We start from the raw sequence: 22,799 nt of genomic DNA, 5'->3' as shown, positions 1-22,799 counted from the left end.
CTTTTTAACCATTTTCCTCATTTTACTAAAGTCGCCGTTTCGAAAATTAAATGCAGCTACAGTACATTTCTTTTGTGGCTTCATCCCAGATAGTAGCTCAAACTTGATCATGTTATGATCACTGTTTCCCAGGGGACCCAACACTGCCACTTCTCGCACTATGTCCTTCACGCAACCAATGACCAGATCCAAAATGGCTCCCCCTCTAGTTGGTTCCTGGACCAGCTGCTCCAAGAAGAAGTCGTTTATTACATCTAGAAATTTTATCTCCCTGGCACTTCCTGATGTAACATTTATCCAGTCAATTACGGGGAAATTGAAATCACCCATTACTATAGCATTGTCCAATTTGCCAGCTTTCCTAATCTCTGTAAACATTTCTTCATCCGTCTGTTCGTTCTATCCCGGTGGACAGTAGTACAGCCCTACAAGAATACTCCTTCCCTTCAGAGCCATCCCAGGTCCTGCCCCTGCCCCCAAGGGCTCTTTTCAGAGCCATTCCAGGTCCCGGTTCTGCTGGTCTTGCTCCCAAGGGCTCTTTTCAGAGTCACCTGTGTGCCTCTACTCTTCTTGGAGTGACTTGCCTACTGTCACCGGGACCCTCCAGACCACTGGGCACCCGGCGACAGTCCAAGGGCTCACCCATCTAGAAGCGTGCCATTTTTTATACATCACTGATTTATATATTTTTTATACAATGTTATTGATTTAGGTGATATTTAATGTTTTTTGTTTAGACTCCTGACACACGCAGGATGCCGAAACACAGACCGTATCAGGTCTTCTAATAAAGCCATATCCTGAAGCTAACTTGTTCTTGGAAGCCCTCTGTACTTATTTTACTAGTTGCTTTATTCTGCTGTGCTCTTGATTCCCTCTCTTTTGTCTGCTAAATAAGAAGACCAGTATAAAATGCTTGACATGTCAGAATGAGAATTTTAAAATTACCCTAAAGCACCTACAAGTATGGGCACCAACAAGATGGTGTGTAGTTAAGCATGCCACATGTTGGCACTCCCAAAGCATAGTTTGGCTGAAGCAGGAATGAAGAACATGTACACTTATATACTTCTTTCAAAGCAGATATAAATTCATGTGCCATCATTTACAAGCTGATGGAGCTGTTTCTGGATGCTTATGTTGCCTTTATAAAATAGAAATTCGGGGGTCACGTGATGCAGTGAGCGGCAGAAGACGTGCTCTACTCTAGCTGCTCAAAGCCTCGTTCAAAAAGCAATTTAACTGGCGATCCCCGCCCTTGAAAACCTCCCCAACTGCGCAAAACAGCTTTCTTAATATATGGACAAGTATATTACGAGATCTTTGATGGCTCAAACGGCGAAAAGTGGAAAGAAAAAGGAAGACAAAACAAGAGCTGTCGAATCCAACATGGCGCCGGTTTCGCCGGCACATTCTCCTCCCAGCCAAAATAGTGAGACGCTCATACCGGAGCTTACGGAGGCGGTTGTGCGGGCATTAGCCCCACAATTTGATCAGTTATCGACACAAATAGCAGGCATAACGGCGGTGACCTCGGAACTCTCGCGGCGCACGGGTGAGTTGGAAGCCCGGGTGGCAGAGGTGGAGGAGGGGCACCAGGAAAGCTCGGGTGAACTAGAGCGATTGTCCCGCCTGATACAAGATTATACAGAGAGAATCGAGGACTTGGAGAATAGATCTAGACGAGACAACCTCCGCTTTGTGGGCTTTGCGGAATCCTTATCAGAAGCTAATTTAAAAACTACTCTTGAAACTTGGTTGCAAGCGAACTTTCCCGAAGCAGGAGAAGGGAGGCAAATACGTCTTGAGCGGGCCCATCGTGTGGGACCTAGACCAGCAAGAGAACAACGCCCTAGGGTGATCATAGCAAAGTTTCACGACTACTCACAAAAAGCGGCCGTTTTACGGGCATATAAAGGATGCAGAGACTCCACTAAGTATGATGGCACAGTCATCCGTGTTTTCCAGGATTACTCGGCGGCCTTGTCAATGCAGCGGCGGGCGTTTTCGACAGTTTGCACGAGTCTGGTGGAGAAGAAGCACAGATTTATGTTACAATACCCAGCGACTTTAAAAATCATGGATAACGGAGTCTGGAAAGCCTTTAATAAACCAGAAGTAGCCGTGGAATGGCTGAATAAGCAGGTGGCAGGGCCAGCGGACTGACTAAAACAGCCTTACTGAGAGATCATCATGAAAGGCTGGAGGTGATTAAAACACCTGTTGGATTACAACTATCGAGATTGGCAGGTTGGCTGTTTGGAATTTTGTTGATCACTTGGTTTGTGGGTTCGAGTGGCCCAGTTGTTAAGAAGAATGGACGCAAGATGTAAAACTGGCGGCACCCAGATGCTGGAGAGCCAATCCTAAGACTGGAACGATGATAAGTGAACTAGAGTCATTTGGCTCGCAAGTGCTCTAAGCTTTATAAGAGATGTATAACCCGGTTGTTTGGGGGTTTGGAGAGGGTGGAGGGAAGTTCAGAAATTTGTTGAAATTATTAAAAATGACGGAGAACGAGGCTTTGCTGGCACCTATTGACCCCTCACCGGACGTGGCTAATTTAGGTTGCGTCTGGTGAAGTAGGCCCAGGTGTGACTAAATGGGGAATAGAGTAGGGAAGAGGGTAGGTCTAAGGGGGGAGGGTAGGGATGAAATGGGAGAGCAGGGTAGAATTGAGATAAGATTTGCATGGTGGGGGGGGGGAGGGGGGAAGGGAGAGACACAAAACCAGATACTGTTTATGTTGGATTGTGGAGTCCTGTCGAATGGAGCAAATGTTATCTTTACAGCAAGGACCTGGAAAAGTACAAAGCTTGGGTGGAACCTGCTGCAATGCTGGGGTGGATAGGAATGGAAAGTTACTGGGAAATGACTATAGGCCACCTCTGTTATACAAACTAGGCTGCTGGGTGAGGGCTGGGCACCCGGGAGCTTTAAGAGTATGGAAATTGTCTAATTTATGTTACCAAGTTTTCTTAAAGGATGGCTAGGCCACCAACCCCCCGATTGATTTCCTGGAATGTATCGGGTATCTCCTCCCCAATAAAACGCACAAAGATTTTGACAGCGTTGCAGCGCCACAAAGCTGGAATAGCATGCCTTCAGGAAACTAAATTAACGGACGTTGAGCACCAAAAGCTTAGACAACGTTGGGTGGGAGAATGTTATTTTGCGTCTTCGGGCAGCAAAAAAGGAGGGGTGGCAATTTTAATTCATAAAAATATGCAATGCACATCAAAGTTAATTTGTAAAGATAGAGAGGGCAGATATAGCGAATGCTACATACCTGTAGAAGGTATTCTCCGAGGACAGCAGGCTGATTGTTCTCACTGATGGGTGACGTCCTCGGCAGCCCCTCCAATCGGAATCTTCCTAGCAAAGACCTTTGCTAGCTCTCGCGCGCCCGCGCGCACCGCGCATGCGCGGCCGTCTTCCCGCCCGAAACCGGCTCGAGCCGGCCAGTCCAGTATGTAGCAAGACAATACACTTCAAGGGAAGACTCAACTCCAAAGGGGAGGCGGGCGGGTTTGTGAGAACAATCAGCCTGCTGTCCTCGGAGAATACCTTCTACAGGTATGTAGCATTCGCTTTCTCCGAGGACAAGCAGGCTGCTTGTTCTCACTGATGGGGTATCCCTAGCCCCCAGGCTCACTCAAAACAACAACCATGGTCAATTGGGCCTCGCAACGGCGAGGACATAACTGAGATTGACCTAAAAAATTTACCAACTAACTGAGAGTGCAGCCTGGAACAGAACAAACAGGGCCCTCGGGGGGTGGAGTTGGATCCTAAAGCCCAAACAGGTTCTGAAGAACTGACTGCCCGAACCGACTGTCGCGTCGGGTATCCTGCTGCAGGCAGTAATGAGATGTGAATGTGTGGACAGAAGACCACGTCGCAGCTTTGCAAATTTCTTCAATAGAGGCTGACTTCAAGTGGGCTACCGACGCAGCCATGGCTCTAACATTATGAGCCGTGACATGACCCTCAAGAGCCAGCCCCGCCTGGGCGTAAGTGAAGGAAATGCAATCTGCTAGCCAATTGGATATGGTGCGTTTCCCTACAGCCACTCCCCTCCTATTGGGATCAAAAGAAACAAACAATTGGGCGGACTGTCTGTGGGGCTGTGTCCGCTCCAGATAGAAGACCAATGCTCTCTTGCAGTCCAATGTGTGCAGCTGACGTTCAGCAGGGCAGGAATGAGGACGGGGAAAGAATGTTGGCAAGACAATTGACTGGTTCAGATGGAACTCCGACACGACCTTTGGCAAGAACTTAGGGTGAGTGCGGAGGACTACTCTGTTATGATGAAATTTGGTGTAAGGGGCCTGGGCTACCAGGGCCTGAAGCTCACTGACTCTACGAGCTGAAGTAACTGCCACCAAGAAAATGACCTTCCAGGTCAAGTACTTCAGATGGCAGGAATTCAGTGGCTCAAAAGGAGGTTTCATCAGCTGGGTGAGAACGACATTGAGATCCCATGACACTGTAGGAGGCTTGACAGGGGGCTTTGACAAAAGCAAACCTCTCATGAAGCGAACAACTAAAGGCTGTCCTGAGATCGGCTTACCTTCCACATGGTAATGGTATGCACTGATTGCGCTAAGGTGAACCCTTACAGAGTTGGTCTTGAGACCAGACTCAGACAAGTGCAGAAGGTATTCAAGCAGGGTCTGTGTAGGACAAGAGCGAGGAGCTAGGGCCTTGCTGTCACACCAGACGGCAAACCTCCTCCACAGAAAGAAGTAACTCCTCTTAGTGGAATCTTTCCTGGAAGCAAGCAAGATGTGGGAGACACCCTCTGACAGACCCAAAGAGGCAAAGTCTACGCTCTCAACATCCAGGCCGTGAGAGCCAGGGACCGGAGGCTGGGATGCAGAAGAGCCCCTTCGTCCTGCGTGATGAGGGTCGGAAAACACTCCAATCTCCACGGTTCTTCGGAGGATAACTCCAGAAGAAGGGGGAACCAGATCTGACGCGGCCAAAAAGGAGCAATCAGAATCATGGTGCCTCGGTCTTGCTTGAGTTTCAACAAAGTCTTCCCCACCAGAGGGATGGGAGGATAAGCATACAGCAGGCCCTCCCCCCAATCCAGGAGGAAGGCATCCGATGCTAGTCTGCCGGGGGCCTGAAGCCTGGAACAGAACTGAGGGACTTTGTGGTTCACTCGAGATGCGAAGAGATCCACCAAGGGGGTGCCCCACGCTTGGAAGATCTGGCGCACCACTCTGGAGTTGAGCAACCACTCGTGAGGTTGCATAATCCGGCTCAGTCTGTCGGCCAGACTGTTGTTTACGCCTGCCAGATATGTGGCTTGGAGTACCATGCCGAGACGGCGAGCCCAAAGCCACATGCTGACGGCTTCCTGACACAGGGGGCGAGATCCGGTGCCCCCCTGCTTGTTGACATAGTACATGGCAACCTGGTTGTCTGTCTGAATTTGGATAATTTGATGGGACAGCCGATCTCTGAAAGCCTTCAGAGCGTTCCAGATCGCTCGCAACTCCAGGAGATTGATCTGTAGACCGCGTTCCTGGAGGGACCAGCTTCCTTGGGTGTGAAGCCCATCGACATGAGCTCCCCATCCCAGGAGAGACGCATCCGTTGTCAGCACTTTTTGTGGCTGAGGAATTTGGAAAGGACGTCCCAGAGTCAAATTGGACCAGATTGTCCACCAATACAGGGATTCGAGAAAACTCGTGGACAGGTGGATCACGTCTTCTAGACCCCCAGCAGCCTGATACCACTGGGAGGCTAGGGTCCATTGAGCAGATCTCATGTGAAGACGGGCCATGGGAGTCACATGAACTGTGGAGGCCATGTGGCCCAGCAATCTCAACATCTGCCGAGCTGTGATCTGCCGGGACGCTCGCACCCGCGAGACGAGGGACAACAAGTTGTTGGCTCTCGCCTCTGGGAGATAGGCGCGAGCCGTCCGAGAATCCAGCAGAGCTCCTATGAATTCGAGTTTCTGCACTGGGAGAAGATGGGACTTTGGATAATTTATCACAAACCCCAGTAGCTCCAGGAGGCGAATAGTCATCTGCATGGACTGCAGGGCTCCTGCCTCGGATGTGTTCTTCACCAGCCAATCGTCGAGATATGGGAACACGTGCACCCCCAGCCTGCGAAGCGCCGCTGCTACCACAGCTAGGCACTTTGTGAACACCCTGGGCGCAGAGGCGAGCCCAAAGGGTAGCACACAGTACTGGAAGTGGCGTGTGCCCAACTGAAATCGCAGATACTGTCTGTGAGCTGGCAGTATCGGGATGTGTGTGTAGGCATCCTTCAAGTCCAGAGAGCATAGCCAATCGTTTTGCTGAATCATGGGGAGAAGGGTGCCCAGGGAAAGCATCCTGAACTTTTCTTTTACGAGATATTTGTTCAGGGCCCTTAGGTCTAGGATGGGACGCATCCCCCCTGTTTTCTTTTCCACAAGGAAGTACCTGGAATAGAATCCCAGCCCTTCTTGCCCGGATGGCACGGGCTCGACCGCATTGGCGCTGAGAAGGGCGGAGAGTTCCTCTGCAAGTACCTGCTTGTGCTGGAAGCTGTAAGACTGAGCTCCCGGTGGACAATTTGGAGGTTTGGAGGCCAAATTGAGGGTGTATCCTTGCCGGACTATTTGCAGAACCCACTGATCGGAGGTTATGAGAGGCCACCTTTGGTGAAAAGCTTTCAACCTCCCTCCGACTGGCAGGTCGCCCGACACTGACACTTGGATGTCGGCTATGCTCTGCTGGAGCCAGTCAAAAGCTCGCCCCTTGCTTTTGCTGGGGAGCCGCGGGGCCTTGCTGAGGCGCACGCTGCTGACGAGAGCGAGCGCGCTGGGGCTTAGCCTGGGCCGCAGGCTGTCGGGAAGGAGGATTGTACCTACGCTTACCAGAAGTATAGGGAACAGTCTTCCTTCCCCCGAAAAATCGTCTACCTGTAGAGGTAGAAGCTGAAGGCTGCCGGCGGGAGAACTTGTCGAATGCGGTGTCCCGCTGGTGGAGAGACTCTACCACCTGCTCGACTTTTTCTCCAAAAATGTTGTCCGCACGGCAAGGCGAGTCCGCAATCCGCTGCTGGATTCTATTCTCCAGGTCGGCGGCACGCAGCCATGAGAGCCTGCGCATCACCACACCTTGAGCAGCGGCCCTGGACGCAACATCAAAAGTGTCATAAACTCCTCTGGCCAGGAATTTTCTGCACGCCTTCAGCTGCCTGACCACCTCCTGAAAAGGCTTGGCTTGCTCAGGGGGAAGAGCATCAACCAAGCCCGCCAACTGTCGCACATTATTCCGCATGTGTATGCTCGTGTAGAGCTGGTAAGACTGAATTTTGGCCACGAGCATAGAGGAATGGTAGGCCTTCCTCCCAAAGGAGTCTAAGGTTCTAGAGTCTTTGCCCGGGGGCGCCGAAGCATGCTCCCTAGAACTCTTAGCCTTCTTTAGGGCCAGATCCACAACTCCAGAGTCGTGAGGCAACTGAGTGCGCATCAGCTCTGGGTCCCCATGGATCCGGTACTGGGACTCGATCTTCTTGGGGATGTGGGGATTAGTTAAAGGCTTGGTCCAGTTCGCCAGCAATGTCTTTTTGAGGACATGGTGCAGGGGAACAGTGGACGCTTCCTTAGGTGGAGAAGGATAGTCCAGGAGCTCAAACATTTCAGCCCTGGGCTCGTCCTCCACAACCACCGGGAAGGGGATGGCCGTAGACATCTCCCGGACAAAGGAAGCAAAAGACAGACTCTCGGGAGGAGAAAGCTGTCTTTCAGGAGAGGGAGTGGGATCAGAAGGAAGACCCTCAGACTCCTCGTCAGAGAAATATCTGGGATCTTCTTCTTCTTCCCACGAGGCCTCACCCTCGGTGTCAGACACAAGTTCACGGACCTGCATCTGCAACCGCGCCCGGCTCGACTCCGTGGAGCCACGTCCACGATGGGGGCGTCGAGAGGTAGACTCCCTCGCCCGCATCGGCGAAGCTCCCTCCGCCGACGTAGTCGGGGAGCCCTCCTGGGAGGTGGCCGCAGTCGGCACCGCACGCGGTACCGACGTCGGGGACCTCACCCCGGGCGATGGGCCAGCCGGCGCCACGCTCGACGGTACCGGAGGCGCAAGCACCGCCGGTACCGGAGGGGTAGGGCGCAACAGCTCTCCCAGAATCTCTGGGAGAACGGCCCGGAGGCTCTCGTTCAGAGCGGCTGCAGAGAAAGGCATAGAGGTCGATGCAGGCGTCGACGTCAGAACCTGTTCCGGGCGTGGAGGCTGTTCCGGGCTGTCCAGAGTGGAGCGCATCGACACCTCTTGAACAGAGGGTGAGCGGTCCTCTCGGTGCCGATGCCTGCTGGGTGCCGAATCCCTCGGCGACCCAGAGCTCTCGGTGCCGACGCGGGGAGGGGACCGGTGTCGATGCTTCTTTGACTTCTTCCGAAGCATGTCACCGGAGCTCCCCGGCACCGACGAGGAGGACGTAGAATCCATCCGTCGCTTCCTCGGGGCCGAGACCGAAGAGGGTCGATCTCGGGGGGGCTGTACCGCAGGAGCCCTCAGGGTAGGAGGAGACCCACCCGAGGGCTCACCGCCACCAACAGGGGAATGGACAGCCCTCACCTGCACTCCACTCGATGCACCACCGTCCGACGACATCAGGAGACGAGGTCCCGGTACCACCGACGTCGATGCAGCTATCCGATGTCTCGGCGCCGATGCAGAGGGCCGATGCCTCGATGCACTCGATGCACTGGCAGCCAAGGATGAAGGTCTGGACGCTGATGACGTCGATGCACACGATGACCCCGGTGCCGATGCCGACGAAGAGCCCGAGAACAAAACGTTCCACTGGGCTAATCTCGCCACTTGAGTCCGCCTTTGTAACAAGGAACACAGACTACAGTTCTGGGGACGGTGCTCGGCCCCCAGACACTGAAGACACGAAGAGTGCCTATCAGTGAGCGAGATTACCCGGGCGCACTGGGTGCACTTCTTGAAGCCGCTGGAAGGCTTCGATGTCATGGGCGGAAAAATCACACCGGCGAAGTCAAAATCCGAAATGACGAATTTGGAGCACCAAAACTTTAAGGGAGAAAAAATCTCGACCGAGGCCGAAAAGAGGCCTATCCCGACGACGAAAGAAAACTTACCGGGGCAAAACTGGAAATACGGGAAGGGGCAAACGAAACCCAAGGGGGTTTTCGGAGCACTTTCCGAACGAAAATACAACTTTTCCGAAGAAAAACACGTCGATTAAGATAACGGACGCGCGAGGTCGACTCTCCGGGGCTCGACACGACAAAAACACAGCCGTACCGAGTGCGGACGAAAGAAGACTGGCCGGCTCGAGCCGGTTTCGGGCGGGAAGACGGCCGCGCATGCGCGGTGCGCGCGAGAGCTAGCAAAGGTCTTTGCTAGGAAGATTCCGATTGGAGGGGCTGCCGAGGACGTCACCCATCAGTGAGAACAAGCAGCCTGCTTGTCCTCGGAGAAATACTTTTACAGTTAAACATAATGGGACAAGAAGTTTTCCTACTTAATGTTTATGGCCCAAATGTATATGACCATTCCTTTTTCCAACACCTGGTTCGGCTAGGAATCCAATATGGACACACCCCATGAATAGTGGCAGGAGACTTTAACCAAGTCATGGATGGGCTCCAAGACCGCTCTGGACCGCAGGCAAGCTCAATGTTTGGGAGGGGTAAAGGATTGGGGTATTTGAGTACCGCTTTAGACCTTATAGACCCATGGAGGTTAACCCACCCTACATCTAAAGACTATACACATTTATCCAGAGCACATAGCTCATGGTCGAGAATAGACTATATATTGATATCCTCAGTCTTGTTTCCTCAAGTACCACGTGCAGAGATAGGAGTAATGGAAATCTCAGATCATGCAATGATTTGGATTGAACTGGAAGTGGGAGCAACTAGTTTACGCCATCAAGTTTGGAGGTTTCCCGGATATCTGGCAGAGGACGCAGACTTCCAGGATTACTTGAAACAAAGATGGTCTTATTTCCTTGATACGAATGGGGGCCATGCGGGGGAAGCTAGATTGTTCTGGGAGACCTCCAAAGCAGTGATTCGTGGGGATATAATCGCTTATATGTGTGCTCGTTCAAAGAGATTGGCAAAGGGAGTGAAACAATTAGAAGTAGCGTATCAAGCAGCGAAACGGGCACACATAGCACACCCCTCGAAAGAGTCCAAGGAAGTGATGCTGGCCTCTCTGGCAGCCCTTAACACAATGATCCATGAGAGAACAAAGAAACAATTTTTTTATAGATCTTTCTCTTTCCACAAACATGGTAATAAATCTGGGAAATTGTTGGCCCGCCTTAATAAGACCTGGGGAGGAAATAGGTTTATACCAACACTTCGAGATGCAGAGGATAGACAAATAAATAACCCAGAGGAAGTAGTGAGATTATTGGAACAATATTATGCAAACCTATACAAAGCCCCGGAGGCACCACTCGGCCCATCCATAACAGACTACTTGGCAGACTCTGGAATGCCACGTCTGAACCCTGAAGTGCTAGAACAATTAAATATGCCTATAAGGGCCAAGGAGCTGCAAAGAGTAGTGAAATCATTAAAACGTGGGTCGGCCCCGGGTCCGGATGGATTTGGTGCTGAGTACTATCAATTGCTTTTCCCACAAGTGGGTGGCCCGCTTCTTGATTTTTTTGAGGAGTCCATTGAATGTGGGGGATTTAGGCGAGAGTCTAATGAAGCCTTGATAACCCTAATTCCAAAAGAGGGCAAACCACCAGAAAATCCAGGTTCATATAGACCTATATCTCTTATAAATGTTGATTTAAAGATCTTAGCGAAGATCATCTCGGAACGTTTATCCCCTTTAATACCAAAATTAGTGGGAGAAGGTCAAGTGGGGTTTGTGCGGGGTAGACACCCTTGTCACAATGTCAGGAAGGCCTGTTTAGCCATTGCACAGAGTCTTACCAAGAATGAACCATTGCTGCTAGTTAGCTTAGACGCCGAAAAGGCTTTTGACAAGGTGAGATGGGATTACCTTTTTCTGTCCTTGATTATATTGGCATCCGAGGGTGGATATTTAATGCTATCGTAACGCTATACACTAATCCGAAAGCGTCATTATTGATTAATGGTATGAAATCAAACCCCTTTACAATAGCATGTGGCACGAGACAGGGTTGCCCACTCTCACCACTCTTATTTTTGTTATACCTTGAACCATTGTTATGCACTATTCAAAGGGACCCAGATGTACGGGGGATTAAATTACACTCGCAGGAGCTCAAAACTTTAGCTTTTGCAGATGATATACTAGTAACTTTGACAAAACCCCAATCCTCTCTCCTGTACTTATTTGGAACCCTGGAGGAGTCTGGCTTCTACTCGGGCCTTGCCCTGAATAGGAGTAAGTCTATGGCTCTGCCAGTCCAGACACGGATACGTTCGACCTGGGAGGGGGCATTTCCATTAACATGGGCAGAGGATAAATTGAAGTATCTTGGCATATGGCTGACAGCCGATCTGAACACCCTATATAGCCAAAACATAGAACCCCTTAAACTGAAAACTAGACAGACTCTGCAGACATGGACGACTTTACCCCTATCCTTGATGGGGCGGATAGCCCTCTATAACATGATTCTGGTCCCAAAATGGGTTTATGTATTGCAAGTACTGCCTTTGTTTCTTAAACATAAGGATGATCAGATGTTGACGAGGGTAATGACCAAATATTTATGGCAGGGGAGGCGGCCAAGGTTGCCAGTCTCTAAATTATATCTTTCTAGAGCTAAGGGGGGATTGGGACTCTTAAATCTAAAGTTATTCTCTGTGGCTAGTAATATGCGCCACCTTTCTGATTGGTTTCGTGGCACTAGTTACTTTTCGTGTACTAGTATAGAGACCATGGTGTTTTCCCCCCGACATTTCAGTGCATGGCTGCATGCTACGCCAGGGGCAGTAAATATACCCCGGTATTTCACATCAGTGGTGTCCCCAATAAGACAAACCTGGCGTTGGCTGGGCCGTAAATTTGTTTTTTCTACAACTTGCACTCCACTATTGCCGATAAGAGGCAATAACCACTTCCCCCCGGGGAGCTCGGCTAAACTTTTCTTAGAATGGGAAACACGGGGGATTAGCTACATACATCACTTATACTCAGAAGAGGGTATTTTAAAAACTACTGAAGAATTAGACAGAGAATTTGGTATACTTAGAAAAGATTTTTTTGCCTCCTTCCAACTAAGACATTATTTACGATCTATTCCACCCGCACGTTTGAGTCCCCAAATATGGAGTCGCCTGATGTCTCTTTTAGCTTTGGATGCTCAAGGGTCTGTCCCCTTAAAATATTACCATTCGGAACTACGTGAGCAATTAGGTGAGATTGATTACGAACAATTGGCAATGCAATGGAATAAAGACCTACCAGTGAAGGTTAAATCTGATCACTTGAGGGCATGCTTTCTGGACTTATCCAAAATCTCTGAAAGCGTGGCGCTGCAGGAGACGACTTATAAATTCCTGTCTCGAATGTTTTTTTCTCCACATAGAGCATGGAGGGCGCAGGTGGGTCAGGAAGATAGATGTAAGAAGTGTGGTCACTCTCCAGCTGGGCTAGGCCACATGTTCTGGGCTTGCCCCCGAATAGCCAGATTTTGGACGCAAGTGTGTTGTCATGTGTCGGAAATGTGGAGGGTTACATGGCGGAAAAAGCCCCAGCTACTATTCCATAAATTTCACTTGGTACAAAGACCACCTAAAGGGTTGCGCCCGTTTCTTAAAAAAACGGTTTTACTGGGTAAGAAGGTTATCTTGCAATTATGGATAACACCAGACTCACCAACCCTGTCTCAATGGCGAGCGAGAATGATTTTTTTGTGCTCTTTGGAACGTAGAGCGGTGGGCGACCTGGCCTCACCCAGAGGAGAGTCTTTTTGCCAAACATGGGCCCCCTTTTGGGACTCATTAACAGAGGTGGCTAGAAGTAGGATTTTGAATTCTTAAAGGTTGAATGGAGGTGTTTGCCCTAACGTGGTAGCAGAGGGAAATGATGTAAGAGAAAAAGTGAAAATTAATGAGGTGCTTGCCTAGAATCCTCGAAGCCCTAGATATTAAGAATTTTAAAAGGGAATGACCCCTGGAAGATAACCGACATGGCCTGATTTAGAAGCACTGACAGGTTTTGTAAATCAGACATAAGTTTTGTGTGTGATAGCTCCATAAGAGGCTAAGCTGGATAGTAACTCTTTACCTCCGTATCCATAATTGCTCTTTAGAGACGGGAGGGACGGGAGGGAGGGGAGGGGGGAAGATGGGGGGAAAAAGGGAGATTCAAAGTAAGAGAAAACTGGCGAAACTATTGGAGGCTAAGTACATAAGTAGTGCCATACTGGGAAAGACCAAAGGTCCATCTAGCCCAGCATCCTGTCACCGACAGTGGCCAATCCAGGTCAAGGGCACCTGGCACGCTCCCCAAACGTAAAAACATTCCAGACAAGTTATACCTAAAAATGCGGAATTTTTCCAAGTCCATTTAATAGCGGTCTATGGACTTGTCCTTTAGGAATCTATCTAACCCCTTTTTAAACTCCGTCAAGCTAACCGCCCGTACCACGTTCTCCGGCAACGAATTCCAGAGTCTAATTACACGTTGGGTGAAGAAAAATTTTCTCCGATTCGTTTTAAATTTACCACACTGTAGCTTCAACTCATGCCCTCTAGTCCTAGTATTTTTGGATAGCGTGAACAGTCGCTTCACATCCACCCGATCCATTCCACTCATTATTTTATAGTTAATATTCTTCAAATGTATTTTGAGTATAGCCCTACAAACTGTACTATTTTGTCCTTTAATAAACACATTTAAACATAAAATAGAAATTCCTCAAATAAACTCGTAACTCCATAGGCAGTCGGTGGCCCAACTGTTTGGGGAGGCTAAAGGGGGGTGGGGTCAGGGGCGCAGCTTATATCCATAATTGTCTGACAACACACAGAAAAAAATAAGTAAAAATAAAATAAATTTAGATATTAGATATGTATCATATGTCAAAGAATAAAGTGGTTGCTCAAAGCATATACTAACCACAATTGCTCAACTCCAAAACACCACTCAGAACCTTACTATACCATAACACTGGGCAGACCCTAATACACCAATATACCAGCCATACGGAAAATGCAGACTGTCAACAATATGAAACAAGGGATCATAACATCACAATTCTCATGTAGCGCCACAAAACACCCTTTTAGGGTGGAAAGTGTTCACAATGGGCTCCTTTTTATGAACGACTACATGTACATCCTTCAAGAGGTAGTGTGTCATGATTTAGGCTCTAAAACCCTTTCTGATGTGTTGGTGCCACCTCAGTAAGGCCAATACACAATCTCTCCACTGCAAAACACTATACACAAACTTGTGCAAAAACACACTCATAACCTTACCAAACCATAACAGCACTAATTCCAAGGACGAGCGACAACCTTATGCGTGGAAAGGCAGCACTATAATTACACCAGGCTCTAAAACACCAGTACACAACCTAGTGAAACAAAAAAACTAAACAAAAAGGGCTGCAAATACTACACGCTAGCAGAATACTGCATCTTGATCACACATGAAAAACACATGACACAACTGATATGAAGGCAAAATACTGAAAAGGAAAGTTACCTCAAGAAGTCAGACTCAGCATGCAGCAATACTAGAAAAATCAAAACTTGCATGCAAAATATCACAGATGCATATTTCCAAAAGCTGACACATTCCAGTTAATAAATTCTGAATAAAATACTTTTTTCTACCTTTGTTGTCTGAGCATTTAGTTTTTCTATTCGCTTTGGTCCCAGTGGCTTCTGTTTTATGCAGTGTCTTCTTTCCATTTGATATTTTTTCTCTCATCATGTCCACCATCCTTCTGTGTCCTTATGCGTCCTGTCTACCATCTGTAGCCCTGTCCAGTTTCAACATCTGCCCTCAAAGTGTTCCGATCCAGCCCTTAAATTCAGCAATTTCCCCTCCATCCAAATCCAGCATTTCTCCTCACTCCCCTCCCCTCCCCTCCATCCATGTGCATGTACTTCCTCTGTCTTCCCTCCTCTCCATCCATGTCCAGCATTTCTCCTCTCTCCCTTCCACTCCATCCGTGTGCATCTCCTTCCTTTGTCTTTCCTTCCATCCATCCTTGTCCAACATTTCTCCTCTCTTCCCTCCCCTCCATCCATGTGCTTCTCCTTCCAGTCTTCCCTCCCCTCCATCCATCCATGTCCAGCACCTTCCCTCTTTCTCTCTTACCCTTCCATCCCTTCACAGCCGCCAGGAGCAGCGCTTTGCAGCTTCCAATGGCATTGACATCGAAGCACCAACCAAACGCCTAAAAAATACCATCTTTTAGCAGAGATCTCCGTGCCTAAGCGCTCCTTTGGCTCCCTTTCTGCAGCTTGTGCTGCAAACTGTCTGGCAGTGCTTACCTCAAGTGGCCAAATAAAGGACTCCAGTTTTTTTTTTTTTTTTTATAAAGGTAGAAAAGAAGAGCTGAGGCCAGGAGCAGGGGTGTCAATATAAAGGAACCAAGGGATCTTCTGGGGGAGGGGAGAGGAGAGAGGAGGTATACCTTTCCAACAAGAAACCCAATCTCTGGGACCTCAACCCCAATCCAGGCTCAACTGGGACCCATGGGCTGGCTAGGAGCTGGATCAATCCAGAACTAAACTGTTATGACCATCTGCTAGATAGAATACTTAAGAGAAGCTAGCTGCACATGACCACATATAGCTATCTCTGAAGTTCTCTCTCTATCTCCATTTGCTCGTAGAGGGACATAACCCTAGTCTCTGGATTGATCTGTGGGATGCTGTGCAAGAAATGTTTTTTTTAATTTGAACCACTTAGGTGTGAGAAGAGTTCTTTAAAAAATAGGCACATTTTGGAACTCCTCTCATAGGGCCTTGATATAAAAATAGGCCCAACGTAAGAAACAAGCTCTTCACATTTTTCCTGTGAATGAATCACAACCTCTGCAACTGGGGTAGAATGTAATACTGTAATTTAAAAAATGCCCATTGAGACTACGCAACAAATTTATGCCTTCATGTTCATCATGGTATAAAGGATGAGGCTATGAAATGTACCGGTTTTCATGGTGTTGAGTTGGTTCAAGTGGTCAGCAAAAGGCTTCACCAAGTGACCAGCAAAGAGCGTGAAGAGCCCCTTCAGTTTGTCGGAGATTTGATCGGCCAGACGATAAAATGTCAGTGACCTGTCCTTTGATGTGTCCTCGGTCTTGCACCAGTCAAACAGCTGGAAGGAATCAGAACAGGATCAGTTTAATCTAGGGCTGCATTTTGATTAAAATTGTCAATAGCGATTAGAAAAATAAATAAATAAAATTAATCGTGGTTAATCGCACAAGTAAAAGTATTTTATTTACTTATTCCCCACTGTAACTCCTTTTAATTCTGGGCAAGTCACTTAACTCTCCATTACCCCAGGTACAAAACAAGTACCTGTATATAATATGTAAACTGCTTTGACTGTAACCACAGAAAGGCAGTATATCAAATCCCATTCCCTTTCCCTTCCCTAAATCACTGATAATCTCCTTCCCTCCCACTCCCAGATCCAATATTGCTCTCTTTCTCTTCCTTCCTTTCCACTCTACTTCCTTCAGGTCCATTATTTTTCTCTCTTTCATAGGGTCCATTACTCTCTCTTCCCTTTCTTCCTCCCTCCCCTCCACCCCCATAAGCAGGGACATAAGCTTGGTGGTGAGCAGTACCAAGCTCTTTTCTTGACTGCTGCAGTTTTAGTTTAGTTTATTTGGCGTTTGATATACTGCCTTTCAGGAATCATCGCAGCGGTTTACAATAAAAAATCTTAGGAAAAAGAAAACAACTACATAATGTCAACAGGATGGTGGAAAACAGAGAGAAAGAAGAAGGAAAAAAAAAAGACAACAAATTTAAAACTAGATGTTTAAAAAATCTAGGGAAGTTTATAGTTCAATTTTATTTGCTAGACCGCTCTGACAGGCCGAGCAGAGCGGTGTACATACTAGTTTAAAAACAAGAGCTTTGAAAAAGGAAAGGAACTACAATGTCTGTTAGAACAATAAAAACCATTCATACAAGTAATGGAGATGGAAGGGAAAAAATGTGACTTGACAGTTAAGCAATGTAGAGGGTGAGAAATCATGCTTCAAACAGGAGGGTGGGGGGGAGACCACAACTAGACTGCGCACTGTAAGCCTTTCCAAAAAGCCAGGTCTTAAGTTCACTCTTACATTTCTTTAAGGAGAGGTTACTACAGATGGGAAGGGACAGCCCGTTCCAGATGAAAGTTGATAGATAGAAAAAAGCCGTGCAACTAGTGGATTCTTGTTGAGCAAGTTTGGAACCAGGAAGAACTAAGCAGTGATTGTTTAAAGAACGAAGAAGTCTAGCAGGTGAGTATGGGATTGTAAGACAAGAGAAGTAGTCGGGCGTGCCCAGGCGAAGGCCTTAAATGTTAATGTAGCTACTTTGTGGATAATTCATTGTTCGACCAGTAACCAGTGATGTGCTTTCAATAGATGGGTGATGTGGTAGAGTGGCAAGCGTAACAAAGAAAGCAAAAAGCTATGTTTTGGAGGGCAGGGCTACTGAGAGACCGAGCCAGGCCTTAAATCTTGTATAGGACTGTTCAGCATAGAGTTCAATGGGAAGGGAAGGAAGCTCATTGCCTTGGCCATAGCATCCACTGGTGGACCCTCCAGTTCTGCTTGTTGTGAGTCTGCAGCTCATTCCCCTCCCCCAACCCTGGGTTCAGCATCCCCCCCCCCTCCCGTCGGTCTTTTGGTTTATGGCTGTGGCAGCATTGCACACACACTGCTTGCAGCCTGCTCCAAAGCTTTCTCTCTGGCCCGTCCCCATCCCGCCTCCTCTGGCATCACTTCCTGTTTCTAAAAGGGCGGGATGGGTCACAGGGAAAGCTTCAGATCAGGTCACAGGCAGTGTATGTACAGCGATGCTGCTGGGGACCAAATGAAGACCACCTTTAAGGAAGACCAGCGTTTTTTTTTTTGGGGGGGGGGGGGGGGGGGAAGAGAAAAAGATGCCACATAGTGCCGAGGACAGGGGTTGGCAGCGGAAGAGATGTTTGGAGGAGACAGGAGATGATGCAACTTGAGTAATTTTTTTTTTAAATGGCGCACCCCTAGTTTGCACCATTCATTGAAAAACTTCTCAAGGCTAATGACACAAAAAACACTTACCCTGAAAAAAAGGGGTCTGAAAGTGGCCTCAGAAAGCTTCATGATCATGGTGATTAAACAGTCAATGATGTGGCCCTCTGTTTTACCAACATCTTCCAGATCGTCCTGCAACAAAGGAATGTCATTACTCCAAAAGCAATAAGATTATTAGTCCCATCAGTAGTAAAGAAGCCACCTGACAGCCCCCCACCTTGGTAATCCTGACCTGCTAGGCTAGCCCTGGTTTTATCTCGTGGCATCTATGGAATTGCAGATCTGCCTTTCTTAGGGAACCTGAAATTACAAATCTACAAATGTAATGGAAAAAAAATGGAACCAGAATAGGCTTAGCCTTTTGCCAATGACCTGGGTCAGACAGCCTTTCCTAATCATCAGATTTAAAACACAGCAGTCTGCATTACTGCTAAAGACTGAAAGAAGGGCTTCCAGGGGGGCATTTCCTTCCTCTCCCCCAAAATACACACATAAAAAATCCCTTTGAATCATCTTGTCTTTCTTCTGTGAGCAGTTTGTGAACATCCATGGATATAATGGTTTGCAATTACACAGAAATAGACTTCTGCTCTTAGGTAAACAAAAAACAGACTTGTTTTTCCCTCCTGCCACAGCGTGCTTACGTCCCTTAAAGCGTTTTTTTTTTTAAAACATATCCATTCAGAGTCCCTATTCATCAGTTAGAGGTGAATGGCACTGTACCTCTGAATGCTCAGCTCTGAAATCAAGGGCTGCCATGAAGAAGGTTGTCAGTTCAGACTGCTGGGAGATAAGCAGCTGCTTATCCATACTTCTGATGTGTTCCTTCAGAATGTCCATGAGGGGCTCCAGGCGGTGCTGTGAAAGAGCACACACATCACTAGAGCACATCCACAGATGGGAAAAAAAGCAAAACTAATAACCTGTAACAGAGGTTCTGTGTTCTCTGTTCTCCAACTGTAACAGGTTACATTGTCCTGACACATAAACAATATCACTAACGGAGAACAAGAAGGAAAATCTTTAGATAACAACTTCTGAAAGCTTTGAGCTTTCTAGAGTGGTGAGCCACCTACTACTACTACTACTACTATTTAGCATTTCTGTAGCGCTACAAGGCATACGCAGCGCTGCACAAACATAGAAGAAAGACAGTCCCTGCTCAAAGAGCTTACAATCTAATAGACAAAAAATAAATAAAGTAAGCAAATCAAATCAATGAATGTGAACGGGAAGGAAGAGAGGAGGGTAGGTGGAGGCGAGTGGTTACAAGTGGTTACGAGTCAAAAGCAATGTTAAAGAGGTGGGCTTTCAGTCTAGATTTAAAGGTGGCCAAGGATGGGGCAAGACGTAGGGGCTCAGGAAGTTTATTCCAGGCGTAGGGTGCAGCGAGACAGAAGGCGCGAAGTCTGGAGTTGGCAGTAGTGGAGAAGGGGACAGATAAGAAGGATTTATCCATGGAGCGGAGTGCACGGGAAGGGGTGTATTCTTTATAAAGCTTTTGATTCATAGAATTCAAATCGGGCAGCAAGGTTTGAGAGGAATATGCAACCTGTCTTTAGAGAACCTCAGTTATAGGTAGCAACTCTGCTTTCTCCAACAACAAACAGATTACATAGTCTTAATACATGGGAATCTCTAGCTATGGGTTCTTTAACAAAAAGGGTACAATAGAAAACAGCAAGTGCCAAAGGACAAGAACCATAATTGGGCACTAATAATAAATTATCGGTGCTAAATGGAACTAATGAAAATTTATAGGGGGCTTGGCCATGGGAGGGTACTCAGAGAGGACAGGGCCATAGCAGAGAGGCTGAATGAATTCTTTGCCTCAGTCTTTACTGAAGAAGATGTAAGAGATCTACCTGTAAACAAGAACACTAAGGAGATGGAAACACTTTATGAAACCAACAGTCTTCTATTCCAGCAAGTTATGGACCCGACATGGCCATGTTTCGGCAAAACAATTGTCTGCGCCAGGGGTCTGACAACATGTACTGCTGGTAAAAACTGATAATGTGAACAATCCTTCAATAACCAAATATGTACTGTGGAGCTATGCAGAGTCAAGTTATATTTTCAGCATATCACACGTCAATGCGGAGTCTTACGCAGCTTTAATCAGATAGTCATTTATATTGCTTATTTGGTTATTGAAGCATTGTTTATATTAATAGTATAGTACTGCATTGTTTTGTACTGTTTTGGGATCTTGCCAGGTACATGTAACCTGGATTGGCCACTGTTGGAAACAGGATGCTGGGCTTGATGGACTTTTGGTCTGTCCCAGTATGGCAATGCTTATTTTCTTATGTAAAATGTCTGCTCCTTACTTAAGGGCACTTGGACTGCTACTGCCTTCATTATTACCTCTCTACTGCAGGGCTTCTCAACCCAGTTGTCAGGACACACCTTACTAGTTTGGTTTTAGAGACATTCACAATGAATATGTATGAGATAAATTTGCATGTATTTGAATGCCCTGCCTCCATTGTATGCAAATCTATCTCAGTGTGGGCATCCTGAAAACCTGACTGGCTGGGAGTGTCCCAAGGACTGGTTGAGAACTTCTGCTCTAGTGGGACATTCAAAGCTACCTCAGTTCAAACTCTGCACGGATGAGTGCTTCTTGGCATTCCCTCATGTTCTGGTATAAAAGCTGCCCTGTCTCTTTTCTAAACATGAGTGCTAGTAGCTGGGTTCCACCCTGATTAAGATGGAACCCCTCTTTTTTTTTTTTTTTTTTAAACCATATTTTATTAAAGATTTTATGAAAATTTTACATCAATATGGAAACATCACTGATCAAACAGTCACACAAGGAATAACTTATTATTAGAAAACATCATTTATCCAACCTTACCAACATACTATAATTCCTTCTTCACTTCTATTCCATCTTTTCCTCCCCTCCCTCCTCCCTCCCATTACGATCCCCTCCCCCCCGGAGCCATATTTTCTCTCGCTTCTCCTCGTATGGGCCCCATGTTTTCTGGAACATCCCTAGCAAACCCTTCCTCATCGCAGTCAGTTTTGCCATTTGGTATATATATTCTACTTTATATCCCACTCTATGCAAGGGTGGAGTTTCCAGTGTTTTCCACGCCCTCGCCAGCTGCATTTTGGCCGCAGCAAATATCTGAACAACAAGCTTATGCTCTTGCACTCTGGTTTTTTTTGGGCGGGCATGTAGCAGGCAGTATTCTATCTGGCGTGTATAGCCCCCTGTGCCCAGCTCATTGACTATCTTTATAATTTGTTCCCAAAAGGTACATACCTTGGGGCACTCCCACCAGATGTGTAAAAGGATCCCTGTCCCCCACACTCGCGCCAGCAGTCCTTGGTTATCTTTGGATAGATCTTGTGGAGGCGTAGTGGCGTATAGTACCACCAGAACAATATCTTGTAACCACTTTCAATCATCGGCTGAGTGATTGATGAGCGCACCAGGAACCTGAAGCTATTGGCCCACCAACCTATAGAAAAGTTTTTTTGTATCGTTTTCTCCCATCTGTCTGTGTAAAAGTCAATCGGGGAGTACATGAGCAAAAGAGCTTTATAGAGTCTAGTTATACATCCCTTCCCTCCTCCTTCCCTTAGCGCCCGCTCTAAGCCCGTCTCTGCCAGCTCCAGCTCATCCCTTGCTTTCCTCTGAATATAGTCTCTCACACAGTGGTAGTACACAAGGTCCCTGGGGGATAAATCGTATTCTTCCCTCACTATCTCAAAGTCTTTTACCGCATTCTCATCCCATAACTGACCCAACCTATATAGCCCTTTGCGGGCCCACGTTTGATAGGTTTTTTCCTCCGTCCCTAGAGAAAACCCCGGGGCGTCACTTATAGCCGTTTGTAAGAAATATTGCCTTTCGGGAAACACTCTATGTCTAATTTGTAGCCACGTGTTAAGCAGATGAGCTAATCCCACCGGCACCCTGCGGAGAGCTGTCAGGAGCTGTTGTTTCGGTCCCCATAACACATTGCCTAAATACTTAGTGCCCATCCATGCCCTTTCCCAGTGTAGCCATTTCTTGTTATTATTGGGCTGCCATTCGGCCAAAATTTTTAATTGGGCTGCTTGATAGTATAAAAAGAAATCAGGGACGCCCATCCCCCCCAATGCTGGGGGGTGGTGCATTGCTCTCCTACGGATTCTCGGTGGTTTCTTTTTCCAGATGTAGGCAAATACTTTTCTATGCAATTGCTGGAAAAAGGAACGCGGTATAGGCACCGGTAAGGCCGTAAACATATATAATAACTTGGGTAGTATAATCATTTTTATTGCATTAATTCGACCCGACCATGACACTGTCATAGCTTCCCATCTATCTAGTTCCAGAAATAGTTCTTTACTTTTTTGGGGGTAGTTTGCCTGATATAGCTGATCTATTTTTGCTGTTATCTGCACTCCCAAATATTTAATTGAGTTTTGTGCCCACACAAATGGGTAGCGCTGTTGTATCTCTCTCATATCATCTTGGTCTACAGAGAGGTTTAGAATCTCAGATTTTGTCATATTTATCTTGAATCCTGACATCCTCCCATATTGCTCAAATATCTCCATCACCCTCTGCAATGACCGCA

General features: G+C 47.3%; 1 protein-coding gene across 1 annotated transcript in view; it reads right to left on the bottom strand.

Moving 5' to 3' along the window:
• The window catches only part of HEATR1 (HEAT repeat containing 1), a 275,600-nt gene that overhangs the window by 17,779 nt on the left and 235,022 nt on the right, over nt 1-22,799 (bottom strand). The window contains 3 exon segments of the mRNA XM_030196518.1: nt 16,124-16,292; nt 18,244-18,348; nt 18,940-19,074. Coding sequence (XP_030052378.1) covers nt 16,124-16,292; nt 18,244-18,348; nt 18,940-19,074 — 409 coding nt within the window.

Source organism: Microcaecilia unicolor, chromosome 3, assembly GCF_901765095.1.
Source record: "Microcaecilia unicolor chromosome 3, aMicUni1.1, whole genome shotgun sequence".
NCBI lineage: Eukaryota > Metazoa > Chordata > Amphibia > Gymnophiona > Siphonopidae > Microcaecilia > Microcaecilia unicolor.
Note: the sequence above shows the minus strand (reverse complement) of the source record. Positions and strands in the feature narration are given on the sequence as shown.